We start from the raw sequence: 27,099 nt of genomic DNA, 5'->3' as shown, positions 1-27,099 counted from the left end.
TAGTGAAAAATCTCATTATCTTAATTGCAATAAGGCCAATGATACACTTAATAGGGTGTGCATGCTCTTTCCAGGCAGGTTAATGTACAGTCATATCAGTTCAGAAAGCAATATGCCATCTGCAGATATTTATATATGAAATCCAACATAGGGAAAACATTTGTACTACAGAACAGATTAAATAATTGAGAATGAAATTGCAAGATAAGGTGTTTGACAAGGTGGAGGGAAACTGCACAGTGGAGGAAAATCCATCCCCATGACTACTGGTCCTTCCTCCTCCCTGCTCACTGCTGTTCGCCTCTTCTTGGATTCCAGAGCTTGTTTTATTCCTCAGCAGCCTTCCTGCAGCCTGGTGGATTCAGCACACTTGGAAATTGTGGATCTGTGGTTTGTTTCAGGAAGAGAAGAGTTTAAGTATTGCTTTAGCAGCAGATGGCTTTGCTCCGGATTCTGTTGTACACAAAGAAGATGTTTTTGCTGGCTCTGTAAGCACAAAAAGGGAAGAGGAAAATTGTTAAAGGCAGTGTGGATATGACTTGAATTTTTCAGCAGGTAAGAAGTCAGAAAATCTGTAAAACTCTGGCAAAAGTTACTGAAATATATCTTTTAAAGCATTATTTTCTTTTGTACCTCCTATATTTAAAATTTAATGGAAAATTTCCTCCACATGTTGTCTGTGCAATACTTTGGAACTTAATTAACAATGTTTGTAATTGAAACATTTACTGGTCACTTTGAAGGGATGGGACTATTCATCTTTATCACAGGTAAGCAAATACTTAGGAAAGAAAGCCTTTTTAAAACTCATTTTATTTTAAACCTTTCTTTTGCTTAGGAACATTTCGGTGATGTTTCTGCAGGCAGAGGAATGAAACAACTAGGCTGAGAGGTCTCTAACAGCTTATAGTGTTAAACTCTCACTGTGGTAGAGAATCTTTTTTAAAATGCATGAATTAGAGGTTGAAGTAATTAGTTCTTTCTATTAAACACTTCAATTCTGATATCAGCTGTAGCTGTGGTTCAAGGACACTGATTCCACATTCTCTAACATTTTTTAGCTTTAAAAATGCCAGTATTTATTACAATGTAGTTCAACATTCAGTAAGTAGTAGAGTAACTTATTTTTTTTAATTCTATGAATATTCCAGTTGTTTGACAAGACAGGTGTAATGGTTTTATTGCCAAGGAAATGTTTAAATTGCCTTGCAGAATGGCAGGTACTGCACTTTTTAACTCCCAGCACAAACCAAACAGTGCAAAGTAATTACACTTTTTCCTGAGAAAAGGACAGTGCAGATGGAGAGTGTGCCTAAAACTGATGTAGTGAGTGAACTGATTAGGTCAGTACAGAGACTTTTCCCAAATGCCAAGGAAGCCCTACCAGCCACCCTGAATCCTTGGGAGAGGACATTCAGCACTTGCTATCAAACTGTGTGGTGCAACCATGGATAAATAAGCAAGCTTAGCAAATAGTGCATAAAATATTACAAACTTGGCTCAGCCTGATGGCCTTTGAGCCCCCACAGCTTCTCCTGCTCACATAAAAAGCAGGGAAGAGCAGAGGTTGTCTCTGAAGGGATCTGCTCCCAGGCCAGTTCCCCTGCTGACACCTGACCTCTTCTCAAGGGCCAGGGCTCAGATCCAGGTGACCACCACAGGCAGTGCAAAGAGAAGGACCACCCTGGGGGCAAAGCAGCCAGACTTTGGACCCTCACACTTCTCCAGTGGCAGCAAAGCTCATCAGGGCAACAGCTGCCACTGCTGGTGGTAAATGTACCATTTACTGCCTCTTGCTCTCCCAGCACATTCATCCCTCAGTGGGACAAATCCAGCCAGGCAATTAGTGCTGCTCCAGGGAAAAGTGGTTTGCAGTGCAATCCAGGAAAGAGGGGGCTGTTGCCCAGCCACTGGGTGTGACTGTGCTCGATCCACAACCCTTGTCCCTGCTCCTGGACTCATTAGGAGAACAGTTTTTGGAGGCTGCAGCACACACAGTCGGGTACCCAGCTGTTGTTCTTGCCCTGCTGGAGCAGGGACACCTGCAAGGGACTACAAAATCTATCTGAGCCACCAGACTTGAATGGCTTTTGCAGAATGATTGTGCATGTTTCCATGCCATTCCCTCAATATAGCTGTAACCAAGCCAGGTGCATTATTTAGGGAGACTACAGGGCTTAATGCCAGCCCTGACCACAAATTAAGTCATATTTGGAACATCAGGGCCACGTAGAGTCACATAAATCTACAGCCACTTGGTGGTTGAAAGGGATATTTTAATCAGGATGAGAGTGGTAATAGATGCTCCAAAGGTGGTTGTGTTGTCTTTTGTTTGGGTTTGGGGGTTTTTTTTAGAATCTTAATTTGAAGCATCCAAACTTACATCAAGCAGAAGTATCAGGATAAAGCAGTCCAGGATATAACTCTGGCTGGAATATTCTTTGAGTGTCTGGGGGCAAGCAGCTACAGAATCATTCCCATTTTAACCCTGGATTTGGTGTTTAACCTTGTGCACGCAAGCAAAACTTTTTTTTTATTCCTTAATGATTAGATAATGGCAATCATTTCTATGACAAGGTTGACAAATCTTCTACACATAAGCAAATTATTTCTAGTAACAATAAAACATCCACCTGACCCTTCTTCTTTTTGTGCATCCTCTTTAACTTTCCACTGCTTCTTCACTCTCCTTTCTCCACAGGCTCTCAACACTATTACTAGGGGTGAAGAATTATCTCCTTCCAGCTAGTTTTCCAATAACTTCAAAAAGGAATTAAGGTGAGTTAAAGTTGAGTTTTGAAAGGTATATGTGTAGAACATATACCTATTTTAAAAGTAACTGTTTTCATCCTTCTTTTTTTCCTTTCCCAGGCTGAAATAACCTCTTTCTGGCCAGAAAGCTGGTGAGCCTTTAATTTAACTTTTTCACTTAGTGATAAATTCAACCCCACCAAGATATTCTGCTGAACCTAATTCTTCTCAATAATATTAATTTTATAACAAAAGAACTGTGCTAATATCAGATTTTTTGCTTGACACCTGTTTAAGTTGGAGCTGAAAGAAGAATCAACTCTGTGTCTCTTGAGTACATGTTGCATTTAACCACAAAAAAATGTAAGGGCATCATTTGTCAAACTTGTACAACAGTGAACAGTGCATAGGGAAATGAAACAACCCTTGGTAACTCCTGACAGAGAAAGAATTGTGTGTACAACTACAATTTGATCTGTGTTTGGTTTACATTTTTCTCAAGTTAAGTTGAGGAAAAAGGCCATGCTACCTTCAGTGCATCAGCAGAACAGGAAACTGCCTTAAAAATATCATTCACAGAGGTGTTGAATACCACTTGAGCTCAAGCACACATAATTTTGATCAATTCAGGAGGATTTGGTGTATTAGCTCACATTGCTTTGTAGTTCTAAAGAAAGTATAAGTGTGATGTCTAAGCTAGCAATGTGATGGCAGGACCCAGTTCTTCTTTTCTGATAATACAAAAGCAACTAATTATCCTCCTTGGAATTCATTAACCTTGCTAAATCTTCAGCAGAGACAGATCTTAAAATATTTCATTCTGAAAATCAAACTTTATCCACAGTTGGTAGAAGAGGATTTGTATGAAAATGCCCATACAATTTTAACCAGAGCTGCTATCACTGCTGTTTCTTGTCAGTCCCAGCTCAGTGTCAGAGGAGAACCTCAGAAAGGTGACATCCACCTCCATCCATAGATATACACAACCCCACTAATAACCACTCACTTTGCCAGTACTGTAATTAATCAGATTTGCTCAGAACCTTAAGGACACCAACTGCAATGACAGACCCACAGTACTCACTAATTTGAAAAGCTCCATACGAAGTATATTCTAAATAACACAAGGTTTTGTCCATAGGTTGGGAGATGCCTCACGATGGATAAAGCCATTCAGCACCCCAGTGAGATCCTGTCCAATCAAACTGTCTCTAACTTTAGCTTTTCTCAGTTTTTGAACTTTGACACATGCCAGCTTTCCTTCCTTGCAGAGTTCTTGCTTATCACAGCTTACACCTTAGTTTTACTGGTGGGGCTTTTTGGAAATCTTTGCTTGATTATTATAATAAAGAGACGGAAAGAAGCTCAAAATGTTACCAACATTTTGATTGCCAACCTCTCTATATCAGATGTCTTGATCTGTATCATGTGTATTCCTGTCACAGTTGCATACACCTTAATGGACCACTGGATATTTGGGGAAGCAATGTGTAAAATGGGTTCTTTCGTACAAAGTTTATCTGTCTCAGTCTCCATTTTCTCACTTGTACTCATTGCTGTTGAGAGGTACCAGTTAATTGTGAACCCACGTGGCTGGAAGCCTAATATTTCACATGCTTACTGGGGGATTCTTCTCATCTGGGCGCTTTCCCTCGTGATATCCCTTCCTTTTTTAATATTTCACCAATTAACAGATGAGCCCTTCAAACACCTGTCTTTCCACAGTGATTTCTACAAGAACAAGGTTGCTTGCATCGAAGCATGGCCATCTCTTACAGAGAGACTGATTTTCACCACCAGCCTGCTGGTTTTCCAGTACTGCTTCCCACTGGGGTTTATTTTTATCTGCTACCTCAGGATATTTGTATGTCTTCGAAGGAGACGCTTTAAAATAGACAGGGTGAGAGAGAACGAGAGCAGGCTGAGTGAAAGCAAAAGGATTAATGTGATGCTGGTATCAATTGTTGTGACTTTTGCAGCTTGCTGGCTGCCTCTCAATATATTCAATGTGGTTTTTGACTGGAACTACGAGGCACTAATGAGCTGCAATCACAACCTGGCATTTACCATCTGCCACCTCGTGGCCATGATCTCAACGTGTATCAACCCCATCTTCTATGGATTTCTGAACAGGAACTTTCAGAAGGATTTGATAGTATTAGCTCACCACTGCAGATGCTCAGCATCACAGGAGGAATATGAAAATATTGCCCTTTCAAATCTGCAAACTGATGCATCTAAAGGGTCTCTGAAATTAAATAATCCCCATGTGGATATATAAAATAATCCAACAGCAGTTTCCAAAATTTTGTGTTTTGTTGCAGATGGCCTCTTTCTGTAGGTCATGTTACCATCAAGTTTAGAGGAAGTTTTTACATTTAATTCAGCAAAATCAGGATTATGCTTCCATAGGCATACTCTTAACAGGTACTTAATGATAGTGTTAATGCTAATAAACCACTTCCAAGAGTCATAAAGATCAATAATAAGGCATTATAAACAGTATTAACATCTTACTTTTTTAATACACAGTTTCAAAGTCACTGGCATCCAACCTTGGCTCTAAAAAATCATTTCCATTTCAGCCACTGATGGAATGTCCTCCCTAAACACCAGCTTCCCCCAAGTAAACCCTGAACGCTGTGGTGTTTTTAACTTCAGCAGCCTTTCTCACAGTTTTCTGGCCTTTTGATTTTCCTGCCCTACACTGATGCCAGCCCTGGTTAATCTGCAGGTTACAGGCAGTTCACACTGTAAGGAAGGCCCCTGAATTTATCCTAAGCCTCCATCACCTTCCTTTCAGCCCCAGCATGCAGTTTGTTTTGGTTTAGTACCAGCCCAGCCCAGAAATCGTATTTTAACAAGGGAAAAGGCTAGAGTTGGAATTCTATCTTTTTTTTATGAGCACTAAAGCAGTTGAAAACTTGATTTGCTGCAAAGATGTCTTCACTGAGATTGTTCTTGCTGTTCAAGATGAAATACATATTTAGCATTTCTCCTAAAAGCATTCCATTCTCCAAACCACCAGCACAGATCATTGCTTTTGCTCTTACCATCACCACTGGTCCCTACAATAGACCTTTTAGAATCTCCATTATCAGACAAACACACTGTGAATTTAGAGTAAATTTTGTTTAGCTACTTACCCAGATTTCTCTTTGAGTAGAAAATTAGGTCTGCATCTTCATTGCAGCAATATCTTTCTCCACATTTCTGCACTAGCACGAGGCCACACTTGAGCAGATGTGGTCATTTCTGTCCAGCCGTGTTTGCAAATAGTTTCTTTTGTAGCACAGAGCATAGAAGCCTAAAGGTGTAATATTGAACACAACTCTTCTCAGACTAAAACATTTTAAAAATCGCTTTCCAGTGTGGCCATAAAAAAATAACAAGACTTATTTGTCATCCATGCTACAGTGATAACATAAGTAATCAGTTTATATTGGGCTATTTAAATACAATACTTAGAACAATTTAGTCCAACAACTCACCTTGCTTCCTCTTGTTCAAGTGAAATATAATTAATTACTTCTATTGCTAAAGTCCTTTCTTCTTCTGAGTTTTTTAAAACCCTTGTTTTAACACTTGCACATAAAATTCCTTGCAATGTATTCCCTAACTTCAGCAATTTACCAGTGCCCCACTTAAAAGAATTAACATTTATATTACAGTGAGCTCCTTGCTGATTCAGCTGTGATGAAACTTACCTTAAGGCCACAAAATTCTCTTGGGGAGGGACCATCATTTTCCATAGTCAAGCAGTTCTTAAAGGATTCCTTCAGGCCACAGTTCTCTCGCTGCAGCATCGGTTTGGAACTGGCTGCATCACTCTGCTCATCAGAGCAGCTCTGTGAGAGGAGCCTCACCAGCTCTTGCAGATACTCTGGATTATTAAGTGCCCCCTGATTCACCCTGAGTAAAAAGACCTCGTTGAAATCCATCAGTGTCTGAGCCCACAGAAGTCCTAAGGTCAGCCCTACTCACTGGAGCAAGAAAGGCAGAATTAGCAACACAGTAATCAAGTATCTGAGTGACAGCTATGGATTAGTTTTGGCATCATTTAGTATTTTTTTAGATCCAATATCACACATGTGCACTGAAGTGTATAAACCATAACTTAAATATCTGCCTTGAAAAGAAACCAGGAGACAGATAAATACCTAATAAAGGCCAATGATCAGACTGATAAGAATATCTTAGTGTTAATTAGGTCCATTAACGCCACCCCTTGGTCACTGGGCTCCCTCTGTTGCTGGTTTACACCATCTGCTTGTTCAGCAAATGGGTTTTTAACCAAGGGAAAAGCAGCAACTTGCAGTCGATGACACTGTGACCACACCACGCACGGCCGAGGGGGTGGTGTGTGCTTTGGTGAGGGGGAGCTGATGGAGCTCGTTCTCTCATCAGTGAGACTCCAGGGTAATAATGGGGGTCACTGTCTTCATTGCACTTGCTTAAATGAGAGCAAACCTGATCCAGGAACTTCACTTTTCTTGGAGATTCCAGTGCCTGTACAGAAAGTCACCTAATACTGCCAGAAGACCATTCACTGAACAGATCATTTTAACAAATCCTGGTGGCATTCCTGCAAAAGGCTGGGCTATCAGCTGGATTTCCCTGAGTTTGGAACACAGATCTCTCTGTCTTCCTCATATTTAAGCACAGTTTACAGCTTCAGGGCCCATGCTGAAAGCAATCTACAAGCACAGGACATTCACAGTTTAATTTATTAATATTGGCACAACAGTTCAGATTACTCTCAGTTCTCACAGAAGTGTCTCAGACAGTATTTGGAGTTTGACTCAGGCTCAGCTGAGATTCCCACATATGAACTTGGCTTAAGTGGCTCCCATACCAGCATTCCCATCCCTTAGGCACACCCAAGTGTGCTTAGTTTTATAGCAGAGGTGGTTTTAGTGTCACATCCCAAGTGCTTTAAACACAGCCACAAAATTAACACTGGTTTAAATTAAGTGATGCTGATGGACTGTCTCCCTTTACTGTCTCTCCCTAGAAGTGCTTGGGCAGTGCATCAGACAGGCACAAAAAAGATTGCCACTGCTTTTTGTAACACCAATGGTCTGCTCACGACATCCTGATCAAACTTAAGCAATCAATTTTTCCTTCCAGTCTGAATCTTGGCATAAGAAGGTTCTTCATTAGCAAGTGGCAGCATTCCCAGCAGTGACTTCCTCAGAATCAAATGTGAACAATCATACTTGTGCCTTGATTTCTTCTTCTCATTTCTTCCTCTCACTTTCATTTGACTCAAGTGCTGATGCTCCATTTCTGTCCTGAGCAGTTATCAAGTATCTCTTCTTGATGCTGCATTTATAAAAATCATTGTTAACTGAACAGAGGATCGTCACAGTCCTGAAGACTCTCAGTACATTCAGTGGCTTCATATGCATCCTGATACTGAATTTCCAGGCAAGTCAGTAGGAGTGAGATGACTTTGATAGGAATAGGAACAAAGAAGAGTTGCTTCTTTTTAAAGCATAAGTATTATGGACTCCAGCATGGTGTGTGATATATGTAACTGCAATATGCAATGCCTAAAGATGGCTCAAGTTAAACTGGCAAATGTTGCCCTGTGTTGGGTAATGTTGATAACTTTATTTCCTCTCTTTGTATTGATATAGCAAGTAGACAAAATTCTAACAGCCTTTCTCACCAGAGAGTTGTTCCTTGATCACAGAATCATGGAATATTCTGAGTTGGAAGGGACCAACAAGGATCATCAAGTCCCAGCTGGAGGACTGTGAGTTTCCTCAGAGGAGCAGCAACATGGATTTAATTATTGAAAACTAGAGGGGGAACCTGAACTCCCAAATGCTATCCCAATGTACAAACAAATTCTTGGGTTGTCTTTTTTTTTTTTAAAGTGCATCAGAGCTTTGTTCAAGTGGTTCAAGTTGTGTAGACCAGACTAATATATTTATAAACATCCTTGTAAATGAACATACCCTTACCTGTCTGTGTATTTTATGGTTGATTGGTTTAACTGTAAGCACATATAACTAGGGTTAGATACTTGGGAACTGGCATTCATTGTGGAAATGATTCTGCTGAGCAGAGAGATCAACTGATTATTGACTGTAATTCTGTCTGTGACAAAGGCAGTGCCAGTGCTGTGTGTGATTTAAAGACTTTGATTGCTCCCATCGGCTGACAAATAAATATTACCCTGTGTAAAACTGCCTGGTGAATTGTACTGTCTGTGACGGGGGTAGGACAGTTCTCATGTGCCCAAAGGCCAAGAATCACCAACAGGTCAAAGAAAAATGGAAAGCCTGCTGCAGATGGAAAGGGTGGCCACAGAGCAGATAAAACACAGCTCAAGGGCACAAAGGCACTTGGGAGGGGACTTGACCAGAGCACAGATGTCAGGAGGGAGCTGCTGACACACTGGAGGCAAAGGAGATGGAGGAGAGGACACAAAGACTGCTCTGAGGAAGAGGGATGACCTGCAGAGATGCCCTGGCAAACCCAGAGGGGTACAAATTACACTCCAGAGACACCACTGTGCCAAGGTGACCCTTTAAAGCGTTGGGATGAACCAAGAGGAGAGACATAAAAAATAAAAGACACGATGAAAAATTAAAAAGCAACAGGGTATGTGACAAACAAACAAAAAAAAATTTAAAATGGCCAGCTTGATGAAAGGAGAGAGAAAATTTAAAAGCTGAGGGGTACAAGGCAGAGGAGAAAAAAAATTAAAATAGGGAGAGAAAAATAGATAAAAGTAGGTACAGAAAAACAATTCAAAATGAGAGGAGAGCAAATCTATAGCAAAGCTTTGAGAAACCTCACAATGAAAGGTCAGATGGACAGCAGATGTACTTAGTGGAACCTGATAGACTCCATAAATACAAAACTGTCCTTTCAATTCTATGCTAATAAGACACTTAGAAATATTCCACAATGGCAACCTTAGAATTATCTTGTCTGGTATCACTCATTTTTAAACAAGGTTCCTTTGGTTTCCATGCAAATGCACTGACTGATGCCTTTTATTTTATTTCATTTCATTTCATAGGCTTCTCCATTAGTCACAGGCTATTTACATAATGTGATGGAATTGGCACCTGTGTGGAGCTGTTCTCTGAGCAGAATTCACTTCAACCTCAGGCCTAGTGAGGAAAACTTGTTAATTTGTGTAGATGTCAGGGCTGTAACAGCTCCATGAATTAGTTCTTCCAGCCAGGAATGGCTACGAGAGTCACAGGAAGCTCTCAAAGTTTGGATTCCCTCTAAAGAGAATCTCTCAAACCCCCCTTGTCAGCTCCTTTGTTAGGCTGGAGGCTTCTCCAGTGCTTAATTCCATGAATTCGGAGCCCCAGTGCCGGAGGAGGCTCCGGGAGGCCCAGATTTCCCAGGCACTCCAGTGAGTGCACAGCCTCCACCTCCACAGGCTCCCAGGGCACCCTTACATTTCCCAGCACATCCAAGTCTCTCCCATGCTCAGTACAGGCCAAGAGATTTTTCTGTTAACAAGCTACAAAAACACTACTTTGGGGACTAAAATCACTTGGATAGTGTAGTTGTGTCAGATGATTCCATGCTTTAATTTCTACCTCAAAGCCATCTTAGGATTTGCCATCATTACAACCATTAAAAGCCATCCCATGACTGTAGTCTGACCATATTCCCATATTTCCTCAAGTAGTTGTCCAATGGGAGTTGCTTAATCCACATCAGTGTGTTGGGTTTGGGGGTGGGGGTGGTGTTTGGGTTTTGTTTGCTTTTCAAATAAGTGTAATGACTCTTCTGACACATGAGATGTCAATCTAGGCAAGAACAAAATTCAATAAGTTTTGTGTAGATCAAAACAAGAAAGGAGATCCCAGAACAGTCTCTCCAAGCCAACTGTCCCATTCTTCTGGAGTTTCCTCAACAAAACTATTTAGCTCTCCTCCCCTTTTACATAACTGCAGGAACCTGACAGCAGCTACAGCCTTGCAGTCCTTACCCATTCCCATTGCCTCTTGGTCAGATCCCACTGCTGAAGGAGCTCTCTTTGGCTGCAGGATGAATGCCAAACAGTGTGGATTTTGGGGAAGAGGCTTGCCTCTGAAGGTGCAGGGAAGGAGCCGAACAGAACAGAGCCAACAAACGCTCAGTGGAGCTCAGACCCTGGAAGATACTCAGGAAGACTCTGCAAGAAAATGGAGATACAGGTTACAAGCCTCAGAGTAGACTGTAACAGCATGTAAATATACACATATGTTAAACTCAACACACCAGCAGCTATCTGGGCTGTCAGAGAAAAAATTGTATTTGAGCATCGTGTCTTCACAGGACACTGTTACAGAGACAAAAAGGCAAGGGGACCATTTCATATTTAACTTGCACAGGAGGGAAATCCACACACACACACTGCAAAGAGCAGGAGGAGCCTGGGACACTGGGCTGCTCCAGCTGTGCTGCAGGATGGGCTCTGCACAGCCTTGCTGGGTGGCTCCAAGTTTATTCTCTTTTGAGGAGCTCCAAAGTAAAGGTCAGAGGGACCTCGCCACACCCACAGGGCGAGGATAATTAGCCAGCAAATAATCTCTTTTAAGATATCCAGGCCACTATTTCACTATTTGTAAAGAATATCTTTATCAGTCAACCCAGCAAGGCTGTCAGCATGGCATGATACCCTATCCAGCACACATTCACATCTGTGCATTTCAAGTGGCTTTAAGTCCCTTATTGCTTCCAGCTCTTTATTCCCAGACCTTTCTGACTGTGTAAGCAGGTCAAGTTCTCACTTACATCAAATGCAGTGTGCACTCCTGCCCTGGACAGAAATCAGACGTAGAAATCTCCTCCTTGGGACTGGTGTCTTTTGTCCTTCATAGCAACCAACACCAGACATGTCTCTCAGGCAGCCTGAGCTTTCTCCTCAAACTGGCTCTCAAGGTCTGTTGCCACAGGCACCGTCTGTCTCCAGCCTTTGTCTCGGCTGAGAGCACGGAAACACTCTCACACTCCACACTCCAGTGGCTTTGAAGCCACCATCCATGTTAGTGACCATAAACACGATCCAGGAGAGCCAATTCTCCATCATCCACAACCTCTGAGTGCTGCAGAACCTGCCAACGAGGGTCAGATGCCCCACATTTTTCAGACAGAACCCCCAAAACCTAAGGCATACGAGGGCATAACCATCTTTTGAAGTGCTCTTTATTAACTAAAACCAGCTCAAATTTTGCCTGTGTTTAGGCTTGCAAACAAAACCATCGTCACACTGCACTGAATCATCAGCTGAAGTGAGAGAAGTCCTGTGATTGACCAGGAACAAGATTGCTGGCTTCTAATTAAAGATGAACTTGTGAGACTCCTTTAAAAACTGGCCACAGAGTTAGTATTGAATGCAAAAGCAAAATCAGAGTTGACTGAAAGGTCAGCAAACCCAGGGAGATAATTACTGCTTGATGTTCCAGGAAACCCAAGCTCTGACACTAAGTTTAAAAAAAGAAAAAAATGCCTTTGATGAACGATAACAAAAACTTTCTTTCTTCCTGTCACCATCATGCATACAGATCAGGCATGGAGATACTGAGGGCATTAAGCAAGAAAATTGCGAGCAAGTATCCTGTTAAACCTCACATCTCTATTCACTGAAATACACAAAAAATCAAATATTTCAAGGGAAAAGTGATTTTTTGGTGTTAGTATGATTTGATTTGCTGACTAATCAATTTTCAGAGCTGATGAGCCTTTGCTTTGAGCCCTTGCCTCTTTCTAAAGGAAAATATACAGTGTACTAAGATTTTAGGAGTCCTCAAGTCATGTTGAAAGGCTGAGGTGAGGGTTAAAATACTTTCAGTGTGTTTTTGCAGGGAGGAGACCTGCAGCAGCTTTACAAAATGCATCTGAGAATAGCAACAGCAAGTTACGAGCAGAAACAAATTACGAACAAAGAAAAATTATGAACAAATAAATATAATCAAGGGCTACTGTACATCTGCTGCTAAGAAATAATAGCTGCTTTTTGTTTTCTCGAAAAAGCTAAAATAACTCAGCTGCTAGCTTAATAATTAAGTAGAATTTAAAACTGTACAGAATGACTGAACCGTTGAGGACAGGAAGGGGCCTCTTGAGATCATCGAGTCTCACCCCCCCCTTGCTCCATAAGATAAAATGCTTTTTCTGAAGCATAATCATAAATTTACCTAATTAAGACTTCACCAGAAGGTTGCTCCTGGGACAGCTGGCCATGGAGGGGCCATGTGGGTGTCACACCAGCAGCGCTGGCACGTCACTGAACCACTGCTGGCCCTGCTGGGAAGCTGGTGCTGCTCCAGTTCAGGATCTCCCCAATCCGGGGGAGTTTTTCTTTTTCTCTTTTTTTTTTGTTCACGTTGCTGACAAATTGGGAGCTGGAGTCTCTCAGAAAAACCAAAATCCCCCAGTGGGGGCCACTTCAGCTGCCAGGAGGAAGGCAGAGGTGAGCAGGCGTGCTGTGGAGCTGCTGATGAAGCAGGCAGGAGCCTGGTATGTCTGGGCAGGTGTGCAAGCAAAACGTAATTTTGGGGTTTTTCCAATTTTTTTTCACCCAGCAGACCCAACCAGGGCTGAAATCAATAGAAATTAGGTTTCCTGCCCATTTCATCTGTGGGTTGAGAAGCAAATATTTCAGTACGTGGTACAGACAGAGAAAGAGACCACCAGAATCCAGAGATCCTGCAAATTACTGCCATCTCCTTTTTATGTGAAATATACCTAGAGGATGCTTGTCAAATTTGATCTTCATGAATGTGTGTCAACCTTTTATACTGACTTCATTAGTTTTACCTTGGGAGCAATTGAGCTGGTCCCCGAGGCAGGTGTTACTCACATGCCACCTTTACCAATCAGATTAGCACCGTGTTTACTCTGAAAGCTGAAGCCTTGGTGCTCAGCATTGAAATGAGATCTCCTGAGCAGAGCACACAGCCAGGCCCCCAGCTCCAGCCCTGTCTTGGAGAGGACCCTGCTCACCATATGGTGCTCCTGCTACTCCTGTGCTATTTCTGGCTTCCAACACTGGAACTGTGACGGAAAGATTTAAAAAGAAGGCTTTGATCCTGCCAAGACGTCTGCTCACCACACCACAGACCTTTTTTCTGGTAGTTGAACTGTGCTGTGCACCCTTCAGCTGATCCCTCCATATTATAGGTTCACATTCCTTAGACCTCCTTTTACCCACATGGTTTTTCCCTCCTGCTCCTCTTGCAAACCTGTGTGCCTGGATTTGGATGTGCTTTGACTCTGACATCATTTACCCCGATGCAAAGAAAGCAAACTTATACCCTAGGCAATGAAATGAGTCCTTCAGTCCTTGAAAAGTTCATTCCACCATTTACCCAACACTCACCATCAGCACAAGGTGCCATTTCTGCAGCACAGACAGACACAGACAGACAGACATCCCGAGGACCAGCCAGTCCTGTGCCCATCACCCCTGCCCACCCCTCTGGGCACAGCTTCCACATAAAGCCCAATGGAAAACCAGGTGCTGACAACTCTTTTTTAACTAAAGGTGCCCACATCCCAGTGTCAGCTGTAGGTAACACTGAAAATCAAATAACAGTTAACTTATTTTCTAGATAAATTACTCTGAAGACTTTTTGGTAGACCAAACACTCCTTTCAAAGCGAATGATTAGGGCTGTATAAAGCCCATTCTTTTTACTCTCCTGCTCAGCATTTGGGTTAATCTCCTGACTAGTTTTAACATCTCAGCAGTCATCCTCCTGGAAAAATGAACACTCTTGCAGTCCTAGTCAAAAAGCCTTGAAAGGCTCCAGAATTCCCAGGGGGTGACAGAGGTACAAAGGAATCTCCTTCTCACAGCGAGGAACCTTCTTAAATCCTCCCAGCTGCAGCCAAGACAAATCTGGCTCACTCAGCACTCACTTCGTGCACTGAGTACCTCAAAAATGAGCCATTTGGTGTGCAGGACCAAAGGTAGGAAATGTGTCATTGTCTGGGATGGTTCTGGAGACAGAAAGGTTTCACCCAAGGTGAGTTTCCAAAAGACTTACAGGAAATGGGTTACTCCTGTCTCAAAGCTCGTCACCCATTTCTAGAATCCTCTGGTGCTCAGCTCGTTCTACCTGGATTTTCAGTTTCTCTCTCCCTCCTCCTCTCTACCACTCCCTGACTTAGTGGGAAACAGCAGAGGTGACATTTCTCACAGGATTTTGCAAGAACATCTACATGATGCAACAACACAGCACCAGGATTTTTAACAACCCGTAATTCAGGTTAACCAATCAGGACAATGAAAATCAAGGTTTGATTTTGGAGGGGAAAAAAACCCCCAAACAAAGAAGAAATCCCATACAAAAAACCAATCAGTTAAACAAACAAACAAAAAAAGCCAGCCCAAACCAAAATAAAACACCAACAAACCTTGGAAATTTAGCAGCTGCAGTGTCTAGATCAAACACGTTGTTTCTGTTCACTGAGGTAATTTTTTTAATGAAAAAGTAACAACTACAGAGCAATGGGAATGAAAGGTCAGGCTTTGGCACCATTAAGCAAGCCATGGAATTTTTACTAGCATCATCCCTGAACACTGAGCTATCAAATGCTAGACTCATCTTTTTTCTTCCTGGAGATTTTGGCAGTACTGTGCTTTCCACAGCACACCCGAGGCACTCAGGAGACACTGGACCTGCAGCACAGCAGCTGTACAGGAATTCCTAAAAGACATTTTCCACCTTTACCTCTGCAGAGGGGAGGCCCACATCAGCCAAGGAATCTTCCCTGCCAGTATCAGTCCACCACTTCCACTAACCAAAATCCAAGTCCACATACACGTTCTCTTAGCCTGGTTGCACCTGTAGTATCAGGGCTGGGTTGGTGCAGCTACATCAGCTGGAAGTCTCCAGGTGGGACCAACACCCTTGCAATCTCAAGCTACCAAAACCCAGCCACAGAAACCCAACACAATGAGCTTAAACTTTCTGAGGGAAATCAGTGTACTGCCAGCACAATAAGTCAACTTTTCCTGCTCAAGCCTTTTGCTCTTTAAATACTTTTTAAATGTGAAGTTGTTGGATATCACAAAGAATACATGTTGGCGGATCAATTCCCTCATTTTAAGCATAGCAAAAGGTCAGGACAAACTCAGCTCTAGATCCCTGCCCAGGTTTACTTATTCTGCTTTGAATCCCAGCAGTGCCTGGGACACAACAACCCTTTTCTGCACGTTCCTGGAGTACCTGCAATGCTTCCTGCACCAGCATTGTGTCAACTCCCCTTCCCGAGCAACCCAGACCTCTGTTTGCCAGATTACCACGCCTTACACCAACACTTCTATAAACAGTGTTCAGACATTGTATTATCAATGAATTTATGCAGCTGCATTTAGACAAAACCCTAAGAGAATCCAGACCTGCTTTGTGCATGAGCTGCCCGAGCTCTCTGCTGAGCTCCAACATCATCCTCACTATTCTGTGAGCAAATCTACAATTTCTACATATTTTTCTCCTGGAAATATGAAGGGCCTAGATTTATAAAACAATCAGATTTTTTCCTTGCTCAGTTCTGGAAAGAAGGAAGGAAAAATAACCAAAAGCCTTTCCCCGTCTCACTCTTTTATTGTATTGACATTTTGTCGTGTTATCTCTGGAGCCCCAGTCACAAGGGTTGATGGAATTACTTCAGTCCATAATAATTACTTGCCCACATTATAAACCTATTATGGCCCAATCTGTCATTATTAGCCATCCTTGTTTGGCCAAGGCAGCAGGTTGTGTTGGTCACACCTGTAGTACAGACAGGGTTGGGCAACTCAGATAACAGCGAGTACCTGCACAAGGCATGTCTTTAACTGAGAGAATTCACTTTTTTTGAAAAAGAAGCAAATCAACAAAAGTTTAAGAGGAGTGGTTATTTTAGTGCCATACTTCCTGCTAGTCTTTTATGGGTATAAAGAATTTTTGCATTGCAGAAACTCAAGGCAGTCTCCTGCTTAGATTGTACCTAATTAATTTTTCATACTAAAAACCTCCTCCTTGCCAGATGGCTGATATGTGGCCATTTAGAAAGCAGAAGGTATCAGTCAGAAAAAAAGACAAAACCCTCAGCTTTGTTCACTGAGCCCCTTTTTTTACCCATGGCCTTGCTAGACCAATTGTACCATATACCTTTGAACAGGGAAGTCTTTTAAGAGAAGCACAAATCTTTATGATTTTAATGCATCTCTCTATCCTTCAGAATCATTCTTTCTCATATCAAGCCATCACTCTCCAGGGTGAAACACAGGAGCACAGAATATTAACCTTTGAGCTATCTTTCACTAGGGCAAAAGATCTTTGTGTCACCATCATCATCATCAAACCAGGGGCTATTGAGAAAGATGCACAGGGAAACCCAGAGTTGTGGCTTCTTTTGGCACCCCAAAGGTACAGTTTGCTGGCAAAGGAAGAGCATCCTCACCAGGACAGCTGAGCAAGGGACAGAGAGCACTGACAAATCCAGCACCAGCACAATCCAACCTCATGTTTATCAGTGTCTGGGCAGAGAGGAGCGCAGCCCCATCTCCCTTCTGCACAGGGGAAGCCTGGGCTTACACCAACAGGGCAAAGGCATTTCTGTCCTGTTTATTCCAGCTACCTGCTGGCTAACATTTGACAGAATGTCACAGGGAAAGGAAAAAAGTGCTCCTAATTATAGTCCTTCTGTCGTTCAACTCAGGGGTTTCATTGAAAGAGAAAAAGCATGGAGAGCAGCTAATCAGCTGCTCCCAACAAATGAAGGTCTGGAGACTGATTTTTCAAGTGATTAGTGGTGTAAACACACATTTTCACAACTCAAAATCTTTGCATTTTTATCCAATATTTTCATTAACCAAGGTATGATCAGAGAGGGGCAGTTCACAGCCAACACCAGCCTCAAATACCTAGTGGCTTTATTACCACAGCACACAGATTTGAAAACCTGTATTGCAGTTTCCAGAGTCCCAAGAGCTTCACAGGTTCCACCTGCAGCTTAATTAGAAGCCCAAGCTGTTGCTCTACATTTGCACAGATGATTCTTTCAGGACAAAACATCCCTTGCTGGACAAAATGCCATTCAGCCTCACCCCAGCCATTCACCGTCTCCAGCAGCATTTAGCACCGTCACTCCCATGCTCGAGTTAGAAGCTCTAATGACAGCAGCTGCCAGCAGCTTGTGGGCTGAAATAGGAACTGGAATGGCTCAGAGACAGATGATATACCCTGAAGGGAGCTAACAATAAGCATGGTGGCATCAGACAGCCCATATATTTGCTGTGCCTCTTTCCGTACGTGCCAGTCCCGGGAGGTACCGAGCACTTGCAGCCGACTGTGGTGCTGGGATTGGGGCCACCAGGTGACCAGCACTCACCAAACACACCTCCAGGTAAAGACAAGCCACAGAAACCCCAGTCTGAAAACCACTTGTATAGATCGATAACTAGATTCAATTAAACCTCCAAAAACTACAGCTTTAATAAAATTGTCTACTACTCGTTGTCCAAGTTTCTGAAGGTGAAAGTTAGGCAGGGTTCTCCAGTTTCTCTTGAAGAGAAACCCAGTGCCCAGTGTAGGGCTCTGACAAAATCCCACACCTCCACTTCCCAGTCTGTGGCACTGACAGTAGAATCAAGCACTGGCAAGAGCCATGTGATGATTTCCTGGACCCTGAATGACACTGGGCATTGGTGCAATGTCTCCAGTCAGGGATGTTTCCCCTCTCCCTTATGTAGCTCTAAAATCATAAAAGTATAAATTAACACATATGGGACCTGAGAGTAAAGGCTGACACCTCGTGCTTACACAGGCTCAGAGGCAATTTGACTACAGTTCTCAGTGGAGTTAATTCATGCACTGTGGGCCCATGGTGTTATCAAGATATGAGAAGGAATGCATTACATAAATATATATTTATCGTAGGGAAGGGAGCAGCTGAGTCCAATTTTCATTTTTGCTTCTGCACTTAGATATGCTTTGTAGATGTTTTCCTTCATCAAATGACTCAATCCATCACAATTAAAGTAACACAACATAATCTTTCCTTTGATTTAATTGCTTCCCTTCTACCAAATATACAAGTTCAAAAGACATTCAAAGCAATATTTAAAATAGAAAGATTATTTTCAAAATTAGCACAAATCTCCTAATGGGTTCAGAATTACCTGCTGGGAGTCTTGCAATGCACTGGGTCTTGGTACTTAATTTTAAATGATTTCCAAGGTATGCCAGCATGAATCTGAGTTGATATTTCCCAAGGAACCCTAATGGACTTGGGTATTCAAATCCCTCAGAAGATCAATCTGCTTTCCCATGTGCTGCTGCAAACACCCTCCTTCCCCCACGTGCCTGGGGCAGAGCTGCTCCCCTCAGACCCAGGACAGTGCCCACAGCTCACGAGAGGAGCAAGCCCTGTGTCCTCCCAAGGCAGCAGCATCTTGGATACTTACACAGCTCAGGAGCAAAGCCATGGGGGAGGTCACACATGAGGTCAGAATGAGAGATGCACAGGGAGACACCAAGGAGAAACTCAGACAGTGTCTGGCAAAGGCAGTCAGGGAGAGGCAAGGACTGGCTACAAAACCAAGCCACATGCCCCAGAAACCTTGCTTATAGCTACCTTGGGCAGATTTGACCTGACAACTTAAAAGCTTTCACTAATACTTCCATAAGCTTGCCCCAGGTCAAACATAGAGATATGTTTGTTAGACAACAAACCAGAGCTGTGCTCAGAGCTTTGGAACTCTCCTGCAACCACAAGGCAAGCAGAGAAGAGCAATTCAACATCACCTCAATCAATGAATGCAATTTCTTCTGTCCTTCCCTGTCTTGCATCTCCTGGCTTTGTTTTCCACCCCTTTCCCTTGCTGTACCTGCTGAATGTTTCATTTCATGTCCAGGCTCTGCTATGGAGAACTTGTGCCAAAGCTTCTTAGGCAAAGGACTGAGGACTTGTGAGACTGCTGGGCCAGGTTCAAACAGGGGCCACAGTTCCTGGTCATTGTTGTCACACACCCAGACATGGCCCTGGCCATGGGAGCTGACAGAGCAGCTCATGCCACCCTACAACTCCACCAAGCTGCTGTCCCAGCCCCTGAGGGGGTGTGTCTGTGCCCACCTGGGCAACAAGGAGCCCTGTCCCATCCAGCAACCCCCAAGCAGAAATCAAACCCACAAGGGGAAAGGGAATTACAGGAAGAATTACAGCCACCAGCTGCCAATAAAGTCGTTTATATTAAAAAAAAAAAAAAAAACCAAACAAAAAAACAACAAACCAAGAAAACACCTCTGCTATGACCTGAATTTTACGGGTGAAACGCTCAGCACTATTTCACCTGCTCGGTCACCAGTCGAGGCTGTGCTGGGGTTACCTGCGGTTTGCTGAGCAGCACAGAGTGCTGGTGCCATCTGCTGTCCTGGCAGGCACAGGCACGTCAGGTGACAGCATCACAGAGGAAAATGACTGGATTAATCCATGTCTGGCATAAATGAGAATCCCTCAGATGCCTGAGGGTCTCCTGTGACAGTTTAGGGAGAAAAGATTTATTTACATGCATGAAATTAGACACGATGCCCTTCTAGAAGCAAAGAGTGGGATAGAAACAGAGACAGACACTTACTTTTAGGGTGAAGTTACTTTTAGCTTTAGCTTACTTAGTTACTTTTAGGTCGTCATCCAGGAGCTTAACTCCTGCAGCTCAAAAAATCCAGCTGCCCCAAGGAGAACGGCAACCAAGCTCTTTCCCTAAAAACTTATCTAATATTTTGGACACACAAAACCAGCTTCGAATGTAAAACCCAGAGAGAAACCCAGCCCGCTCTCATCCAGCTCCTCCACCAAAGGCACTTGCAGAGGCTCACAATCCCCATCTGGAAAACTTTTTAAGATGCCCAGTTTGCACCCAGGCCTGACACAGCCAGCAGGTCTCAAGACACTGGTGTGGGTTTCACAAGGGAGGTTATTATTTTGCTGGGTCCCAGTTCAGCTGCTTTGTATGAGAGTCATTTCCACTGTCCTTCTGGAGAGCTATTTATACTCACAATTGGGCTCTGCCTTAAGCACTTAAGCCCTGCTGTCTAGCCAGAAAACAGGCTTCCCAGCAGTGCCTCTTCCTCCCCATACCAGTCCCTAACTCCGATAAAAGGTGCCGCACGCAGAGGGCAGGTAGAAAGCCAGAGAACAGGCAACATAAATCTAAATGTCCTTGCTTGTGGGCACTAAACCCTGCAAACTTGAGGGCCAGAGGTGCTGGTGTGTCCATCAAGAGAGCTGCAGCTGTTGGGGTGGCATCCTGAGCATGCAGGGGGAGCTTCTGCCAGAGCTAAAAACAGCGGGAGCGAAGTGCCGGCGATCCACACGCTGCACGTGTTCTGGCCATCTCTGGCTGAGACACACCAAGGGAAAAGGCTCTGCTTGGAGACGCTTTCTCAGTAATTTAACTCCATCTCCCAAGCACCAAAGGGCAAACCCAGCTGTAGGGGCCACTGGGACGGGAGATCACGATGAATTCAATCTTCTCTGCTTTAGCGAGTAGGTTGCTCAGGGGAAGGCCAGGATAAAAGATTCCTCTCTGGAAATATCTCAGCTGTAGCTGCATAAAACTTAGACCCACATCCAGGGGGGAAACTCACATAAAATTCTGGCATATCTTGCAGAGCTGTATCGTGATGCAGCCTGCAGAGGCTTGTCAGGACCCAGCTGGGGGGCACATCAGTACACTGTCTCTATAGATATCAGGGCAAGTGCCCTACCCAGGACTGGCAAACATCCAAAAATCTTCACCACCACTCCTCAGATTGCCTATAGATAAGTCTGTATGGCCCAGACTGTCACAAGGTTTAAGTTACAGTGGAAAATATATTAGATATGTCAAAATATCTGAAATTAAACCCGAGGGAATGCAACCAGAAAGCAGCTTTAGGAGAGCTGTAAGAGCACCCAATAAAGGAGTGCCTTGAGGCAGCATCTTGTAACATCTCTATTGCAACACTGCAAGTGAACTTTAATTTGAGGCTTGCCAGTATCCCCATTAAAACACTGCTCCTGGGATCCAGCATGTGGAGAGCAAGCAGGCACCTCTGCTAAGTTGCTTTCAGAAGTTAATACTGACAGATGACTGAGGATATCTGCCAGCAATGCCACTTCTGTGATGTAGTAACACAGCTCCAAATTGCTCGTACTCCTCTGCAGGCCTTTCCCACCACACTTGCTCAATCCCCTTGAAGTCTGCAAATATGCACCAGCACAATTTAGAAGAGTATTTGGCAAACGTGGTCAGAGATAACCTGAATTTGCAAGATCCCCATGATAAGCACCTAGGCTAAAACTACTGATCTGTTTAGCTCATTGAGAACATCAGATCTTAAATGGAACAACAGTCTCAGGAGAAAGGTCAAACATGTCCTGCTGTCCAAACACAGTCCTCACATAAACCTGCATTGCTGCTTGGAAGCCAGAGGAACCATATCAACACAAATTTGGGGTTGGAGCAGTGTAATATTAAAAATTAAGGCAGCCCAACAACTGCTGGTCTCAGATTTGGTTTGGTGTAATCAGTCAGACTTGGCTGAGTCTACTGGTGAGTCCAGTTTCAGACAGGTTTGACTAAGTGTAACCAGCCCAACCTGGCTGATTCTACCCGTGTTTACCACCCACGTGGAGACCTCAGTGTGGGAAGACAGGAGGGGAGGTTTGGGGAGCTCCCAACGCACACTCACAGCCCCTGCATCGCCTTGGGAGCCCAGGCAGGCTGTGACATCTCCTGGCAATGACAGCTCTGCATGACTGAGACCTCCCAGAGTCTCTCCTCTGCTCACAAATTATTATGTCTCGCTCGCAGTCGTGTTCCCTGCACTTCCCTGGGGAGAGGAAGAGCCCTGGCTGTTACCAGCCCTGCCACAGGTGGGTGTCCTGGCACCCCTGCCCGCTCTGAGTCCTCTCTGGCAGGAACTCACCCCAGCCAGCTCTGGCTGCCACAGGTAACCCTTCCTTGGGAAACACCTGCTGGGGCCTGACAGCCCTCCTGGAGCTCCTCTCTCTCCTGAAATCCACAGCACTGCCAAGCCCTCTCCCTGTCCCCAGCTTATTGTGAACACCAGCGTGTGCCCAGCTTCTTCATGTAAAACTGAGAAGATGTGCTGGATTTTCTCAAGGAGTGAGAAGTTTATGCCTGAACTCTGAATCCAACAGTGAGAATTAATTCAGTTTTTACTGTCCAAACTACCCCAGACACCAACTCAACAGTGAAGATACTGATTTCTCCACAGGGCAGCTTCATTCATGTTCACACCAAGATTATTTGTTACTTGCATTCTCATACAGGAATCTCTCTGGGAAAAAAAAAAAATTAAAAAAATTAAAAATTCACTACTCATCTGCCTCAGAGTTTGATGTGGTATAAATTGAAATGTCACTTCAGAGGCCCCTGTCAAAGCACTTCAGGAAGAAGGGCCCCAGCATTTGTGGCCTTTGCAGCAGCCGGTTTTCCATTTTGGGAAGGGTTTAAGATGGCTGGAATAGCCAGTCTCTTCCCACCACCCCTGCATTCAAGCCAGCGTCAAAAGTTCATCTGATAATTATGCCATCAAGAGGTGAATAATAGCTTAAATTCCTTGGGCTGGATTTTCTAGCAAGGGGGTCCAAGTAAAAGCCATTGATTTGTGGCAGAGTTGCTTGTCCAGAGGAGGAGGGGAGCATCCCTACACCTTATTCCCTACACCCACCCTTGAGCACTGATGGCCTTGCTACAATTTGCAGTAACACAAAAAAAAAAATACTAAAGCCATTAATAACAGTGCCAGGAGAGATGCTTTAACCAAGAGTAATTTATACCCTTTCACACAGCTTCTGGGACACAGCATGGATGAAGCAGGAAGGTAACTGGAAAAGTTTAGGAGCTTGTGCTTCCTTGCAGGAAACCAAACTGCAAGTCATATTTTGAAACTGGGGGTCTGGGGAAGACCTCCAGAAGCCCACAAAACTCAGTGTACCTTACACTGCTGGGCAGGGTTCTGCAGACCAGCCAGGTCACAAAACTGATGAAGGCTGACAAAGCCAGGCCTGAACAGTCCAACCCCACTGCTGAAGTGGCAGATGAGAACCAGTTTGTAGGCACTTCCAAAGCGGTAGAAAGCTTTGTTTGGGAATCTGCCTCCTACCCTTTATGCATCCACATAGAGAAATTCCTCCAAGTGAGCTGTTTGGGAGCACAGGGATCTCCACCTACGCTTGCTGCAGTAACACTGGGCAGGGATACGACCCTCCACTTCAGAAATGCCCTCACTTCTGCTCCTCCCCTACACAGCACCTCACTGAACAATGCACCTGGCTTGAAATTCAAGTGTTTAATGGCACTGTACCATCAACAGGACATCACTTCAGCTCCCATCAGCTTTACACAGCTCTCCACCAAGTCTGGGGGATGCTAACACGAAACTGTTCAAGCCAGCCAGGCAAATGCTGGCTCCACCAAACCCCAACTGTCTCCCTGCATTCCTCAGCATTTGGGGAGAAGCTCAGGTTTTCTTTATACCCTAAGTGAAAAGGAAATTCTTTACATTCCAGATCTGTATAAGAGAGCCCTGTTTCTAATGAAGTTTTTCTACCCTTCCCTTTCAACGTAGAGAGCCACAATCGACCTGAGCTGGCATCTTTCCAGCACTCAGGACTATTAGCATTTCAAATTATAAGCAGCTACGGATCTGGCTACTGTTTTATCTCACAACACTGGACCTGTTTTGTTCCAGCTAATGGTGCCACTCTGTTGACTTTCAAACTGGCTGGAGGGAATAAATTGCTGCAGTTTATTCCCATACAGCTGACATTCCCGCCATGCCATCACTCACAAGCAGGGATCTGAACATTAGAAATGTAACCCACCACCCCAGACAGCCTTCAGACCTCGGAGGGGAGCTGGTGGAGAGGAGACTTGCAGCTTCAAGACTCAGCACTGACTCAAGCTGCTGGCAGCAAGAGCCCCAGAACCAAACTGATGGCTTACAGAGGTGAGTAACACTTTAATTTCTAACACACTAATCATGTTCTCAGGATGCTTGAGGGCTTTTCAGGGGTGGGGAGAGGAGGGAGGGATATGATTTTCAATTTCAGATAGCAGCATTCCCCTGGCTGGCACACCGAGCCCTGCTCTTACCCGTGGGCTCATCAAGGGTGGTCATTTGAGAGTCCTGGCAAGCCAGGAGCTCCAACCCCACAGCATGCTTGGCTCAGTCCTCCTGTCTGCACGAGCAGCTCTTACCCTTGCACCCAGGAAGATTGTGGTTCCCAAAGCAAGAGAGGACTCCACTGCCAACCAGAGCATCCCAGCTCCACAGCACAGGCACAAGGGGTGAAGCCATGATGAGCTCTGCACCCCTGAACATCTCAGTTCATGAGGTACTTTGCAAGCAGCTAATCCATCACAGCTTCATTTAGGGTCCTGGGTTGAGAGAAGAGGCAGACAGTCCACAAGGCACTCACCTGCAGTGTGGGCTTGGTTGTGCAGCAGAGCACCCACAGAGCTGGGCTCCACAGCCTCTTCCTAAACATGTCTCACTGGTGGGCTAAAGAGAAAAAAAATAGAGTTGCTGCAGGGAAGAAAGTGGCCAGAAAATAAAATGCAACTTCTCAGTGAGAGCCTTTTCACAGCACTGGGAACTGTAGGCAATGGAGGTAACCAGAACCACGAGAGTGGGATTTGGATTTAGTGTTTCCCCCTGTTCCACCTTTCAGCAGCACAGGCTGCACTGATTCTCCCACAGCCCAGCATTTGCACCCACAAAAGTTCACTGTCCAGCAAACTAACTCACATTGTGCCACCAAAATACATCACCTGGCTATTCCTCTGAGCAGCCAAGAAGGCAGAACAGCCCATCTGTGCTCCTGCAACAGGGCAGCAGCAGAGGGTAACCTCAGGTGATGGGCAGAGCCCTCCTCTCCTATCCCAGCAGGGCAGGACCCAGAGCCCAGGCCCTCTTGAAAGGAACATTATTCCTTCTGTTGCCTGGATAACAACTCCTCCTTTTCATATTTTGATTTTCAGTTGTATTAATTAGTAGATTTTGCTTTGTCCATAACACTGTTATCTCCTAGAGAAATTCTTCACCGTTGTTGCAAAAGGCAGGAAAAAAATTCAGTGATGTGTGTTCACTGCCTGAGAGAGCTACTTTGTCCATTTACCACAAGTACTATTGTATTTACCACAAATACTATTGAACTGCAACTCACCTCTACCTGTGTTGCTGATTTAACCTATAACATTTTAAATGTACTTACTGACCAGCTCTCTAAGCAGTTGCAAACTTTTTTTTTTTTTGGCAGGGAGGGCAGTCAGAGACAAAAGCCCTGGCTCTCCTGTGCCTCTCACTTCACACATGCCTCCCTATCACCATTTCCTGATTTCCAAAGGCTACAGAGGGCAGGGGACAGCCCCTCACTGAATGCCAGGGCTGCTGCAGGCTCCGGTTGCAGCCCAGGCTGGAGTTCACAGCCACGAGGACACAGCCACATTTGTGACATGTTTCCAGAGCAGCTGGGTACACACTAGATCAGGCATTTTTGGTTTTGTGAGACTTTCCAATAATTAAGCAGTATCAGTTACCTACAGGACACTTGAGCTAGAGTTTGGTGCACGTGCTACCCCTGCCACTCTCTAGCAGACAGAAAATTCGAGCCCTGCTGTATTTTTCAGGTTTTTCTACCTAGAAAATTTGTGCTTCAGCTGCCTAAAAGATGGCAATCTGAGCACCCACTGAGACCACTAAATGTGCCTTGGGTAATTAGCATGATGTCTATCACATCAAAGGACTACCAGTAGTTAAGGCTCAGACCACTGCTGCCTTTCACTAGATAAACTTTTCACTGTAGAAAACCTTTTCATGAGAGGGGAGCAGAGAGAACATGACCAGAAAACCTTTTCCCCAGCTGTAGACAGAAGCAGGTACATATTGGCATGTAATGGATTACAGGGTGAAAAAAATAAATAAGTCATGCCTCACTTTTCTAAGGAAATGGCATTAAAATCTAAGAGTTTGGGCACTGCACATCTACAGTTACAAAGCTACAGCTCTGATTTATACTGAGTCAAGTGCAAGCTAAAGCCAGGCCTTTGGGTGGAAATGAACATATTTGCTTTAGCACTTGGGTTGCTGGGCAGGCCCCCAGTTTTGTGTGACACCAGCTGCTTCCATATCAAATGCTGTCCACGCAGTTAAAATTAGACTGGTCCTATTTCTGGCAGGGTTTGGGCTGCACAGCCACTGCCCCCCTGTGTGTGGGCTCCTGGCAGTGGGCAGGTCACTGCCCAGCATCAGCCAGGCCCACGGGACTTCGTGGGAGCCCAAATGCCACAGATATTCATTTAAACTAACCTTTTCCC

At 44.2% G+C, this 27,099-nt stretch overlaps 1 protein-coding gene across 1 annotated transcript; it reads left to right on the top strand.

Moving 5' to 3' along the window:
• Window positions 1-422: 422 nt before the first annotated feature.
• Window positions 423-8,951, top strand: LOC135422709 (neuropeptide Y receptor type 6-like). The gene is made up of 4 exons (XM_064672157.1): window positions 423-555; window positions 2,702-2,778; window positions 2,872-2,903; window positions 3,893-8,951. Exon 4 carries the CDS (start codon window positions 3,911-3,913, stop codon window positions 5,030-5,032), a length of 1,122 nt encoding a protein of 373 aa, XP_064528227.1. The 5' UTR covers window positions 423-555; window positions 2,702-2,778; window positions 2,872-2,903; window positions 3,893-3,910; the 3' UTR covers window positions 5,033-8,951.
• The last annotated feature ends 18,148 nt before the right edge of the window (window positions 8,952-27,099 follow it).

The sequence above is a fragment of the Pseudopipra pipra genome, chromosome 15, assembly GCF_036250125.1.
Source record: "Pseudopipra pipra isolate bDixPip1 chromosome 15, bDixPip1.hap1, whole genome shotgun sequence".
NCBI classification, from domain to species: Eukaryota; Metazoa; Chordata; class Aves; order Passeriformes; family Pipridae; genus Pseudopipra; species Pseudopipra pipra.
The sequence above is the reverse complement of the archived record's forward strand: the minus strand, read 5'-3'. Positions and strand labels throughout refer to the sequence as shown.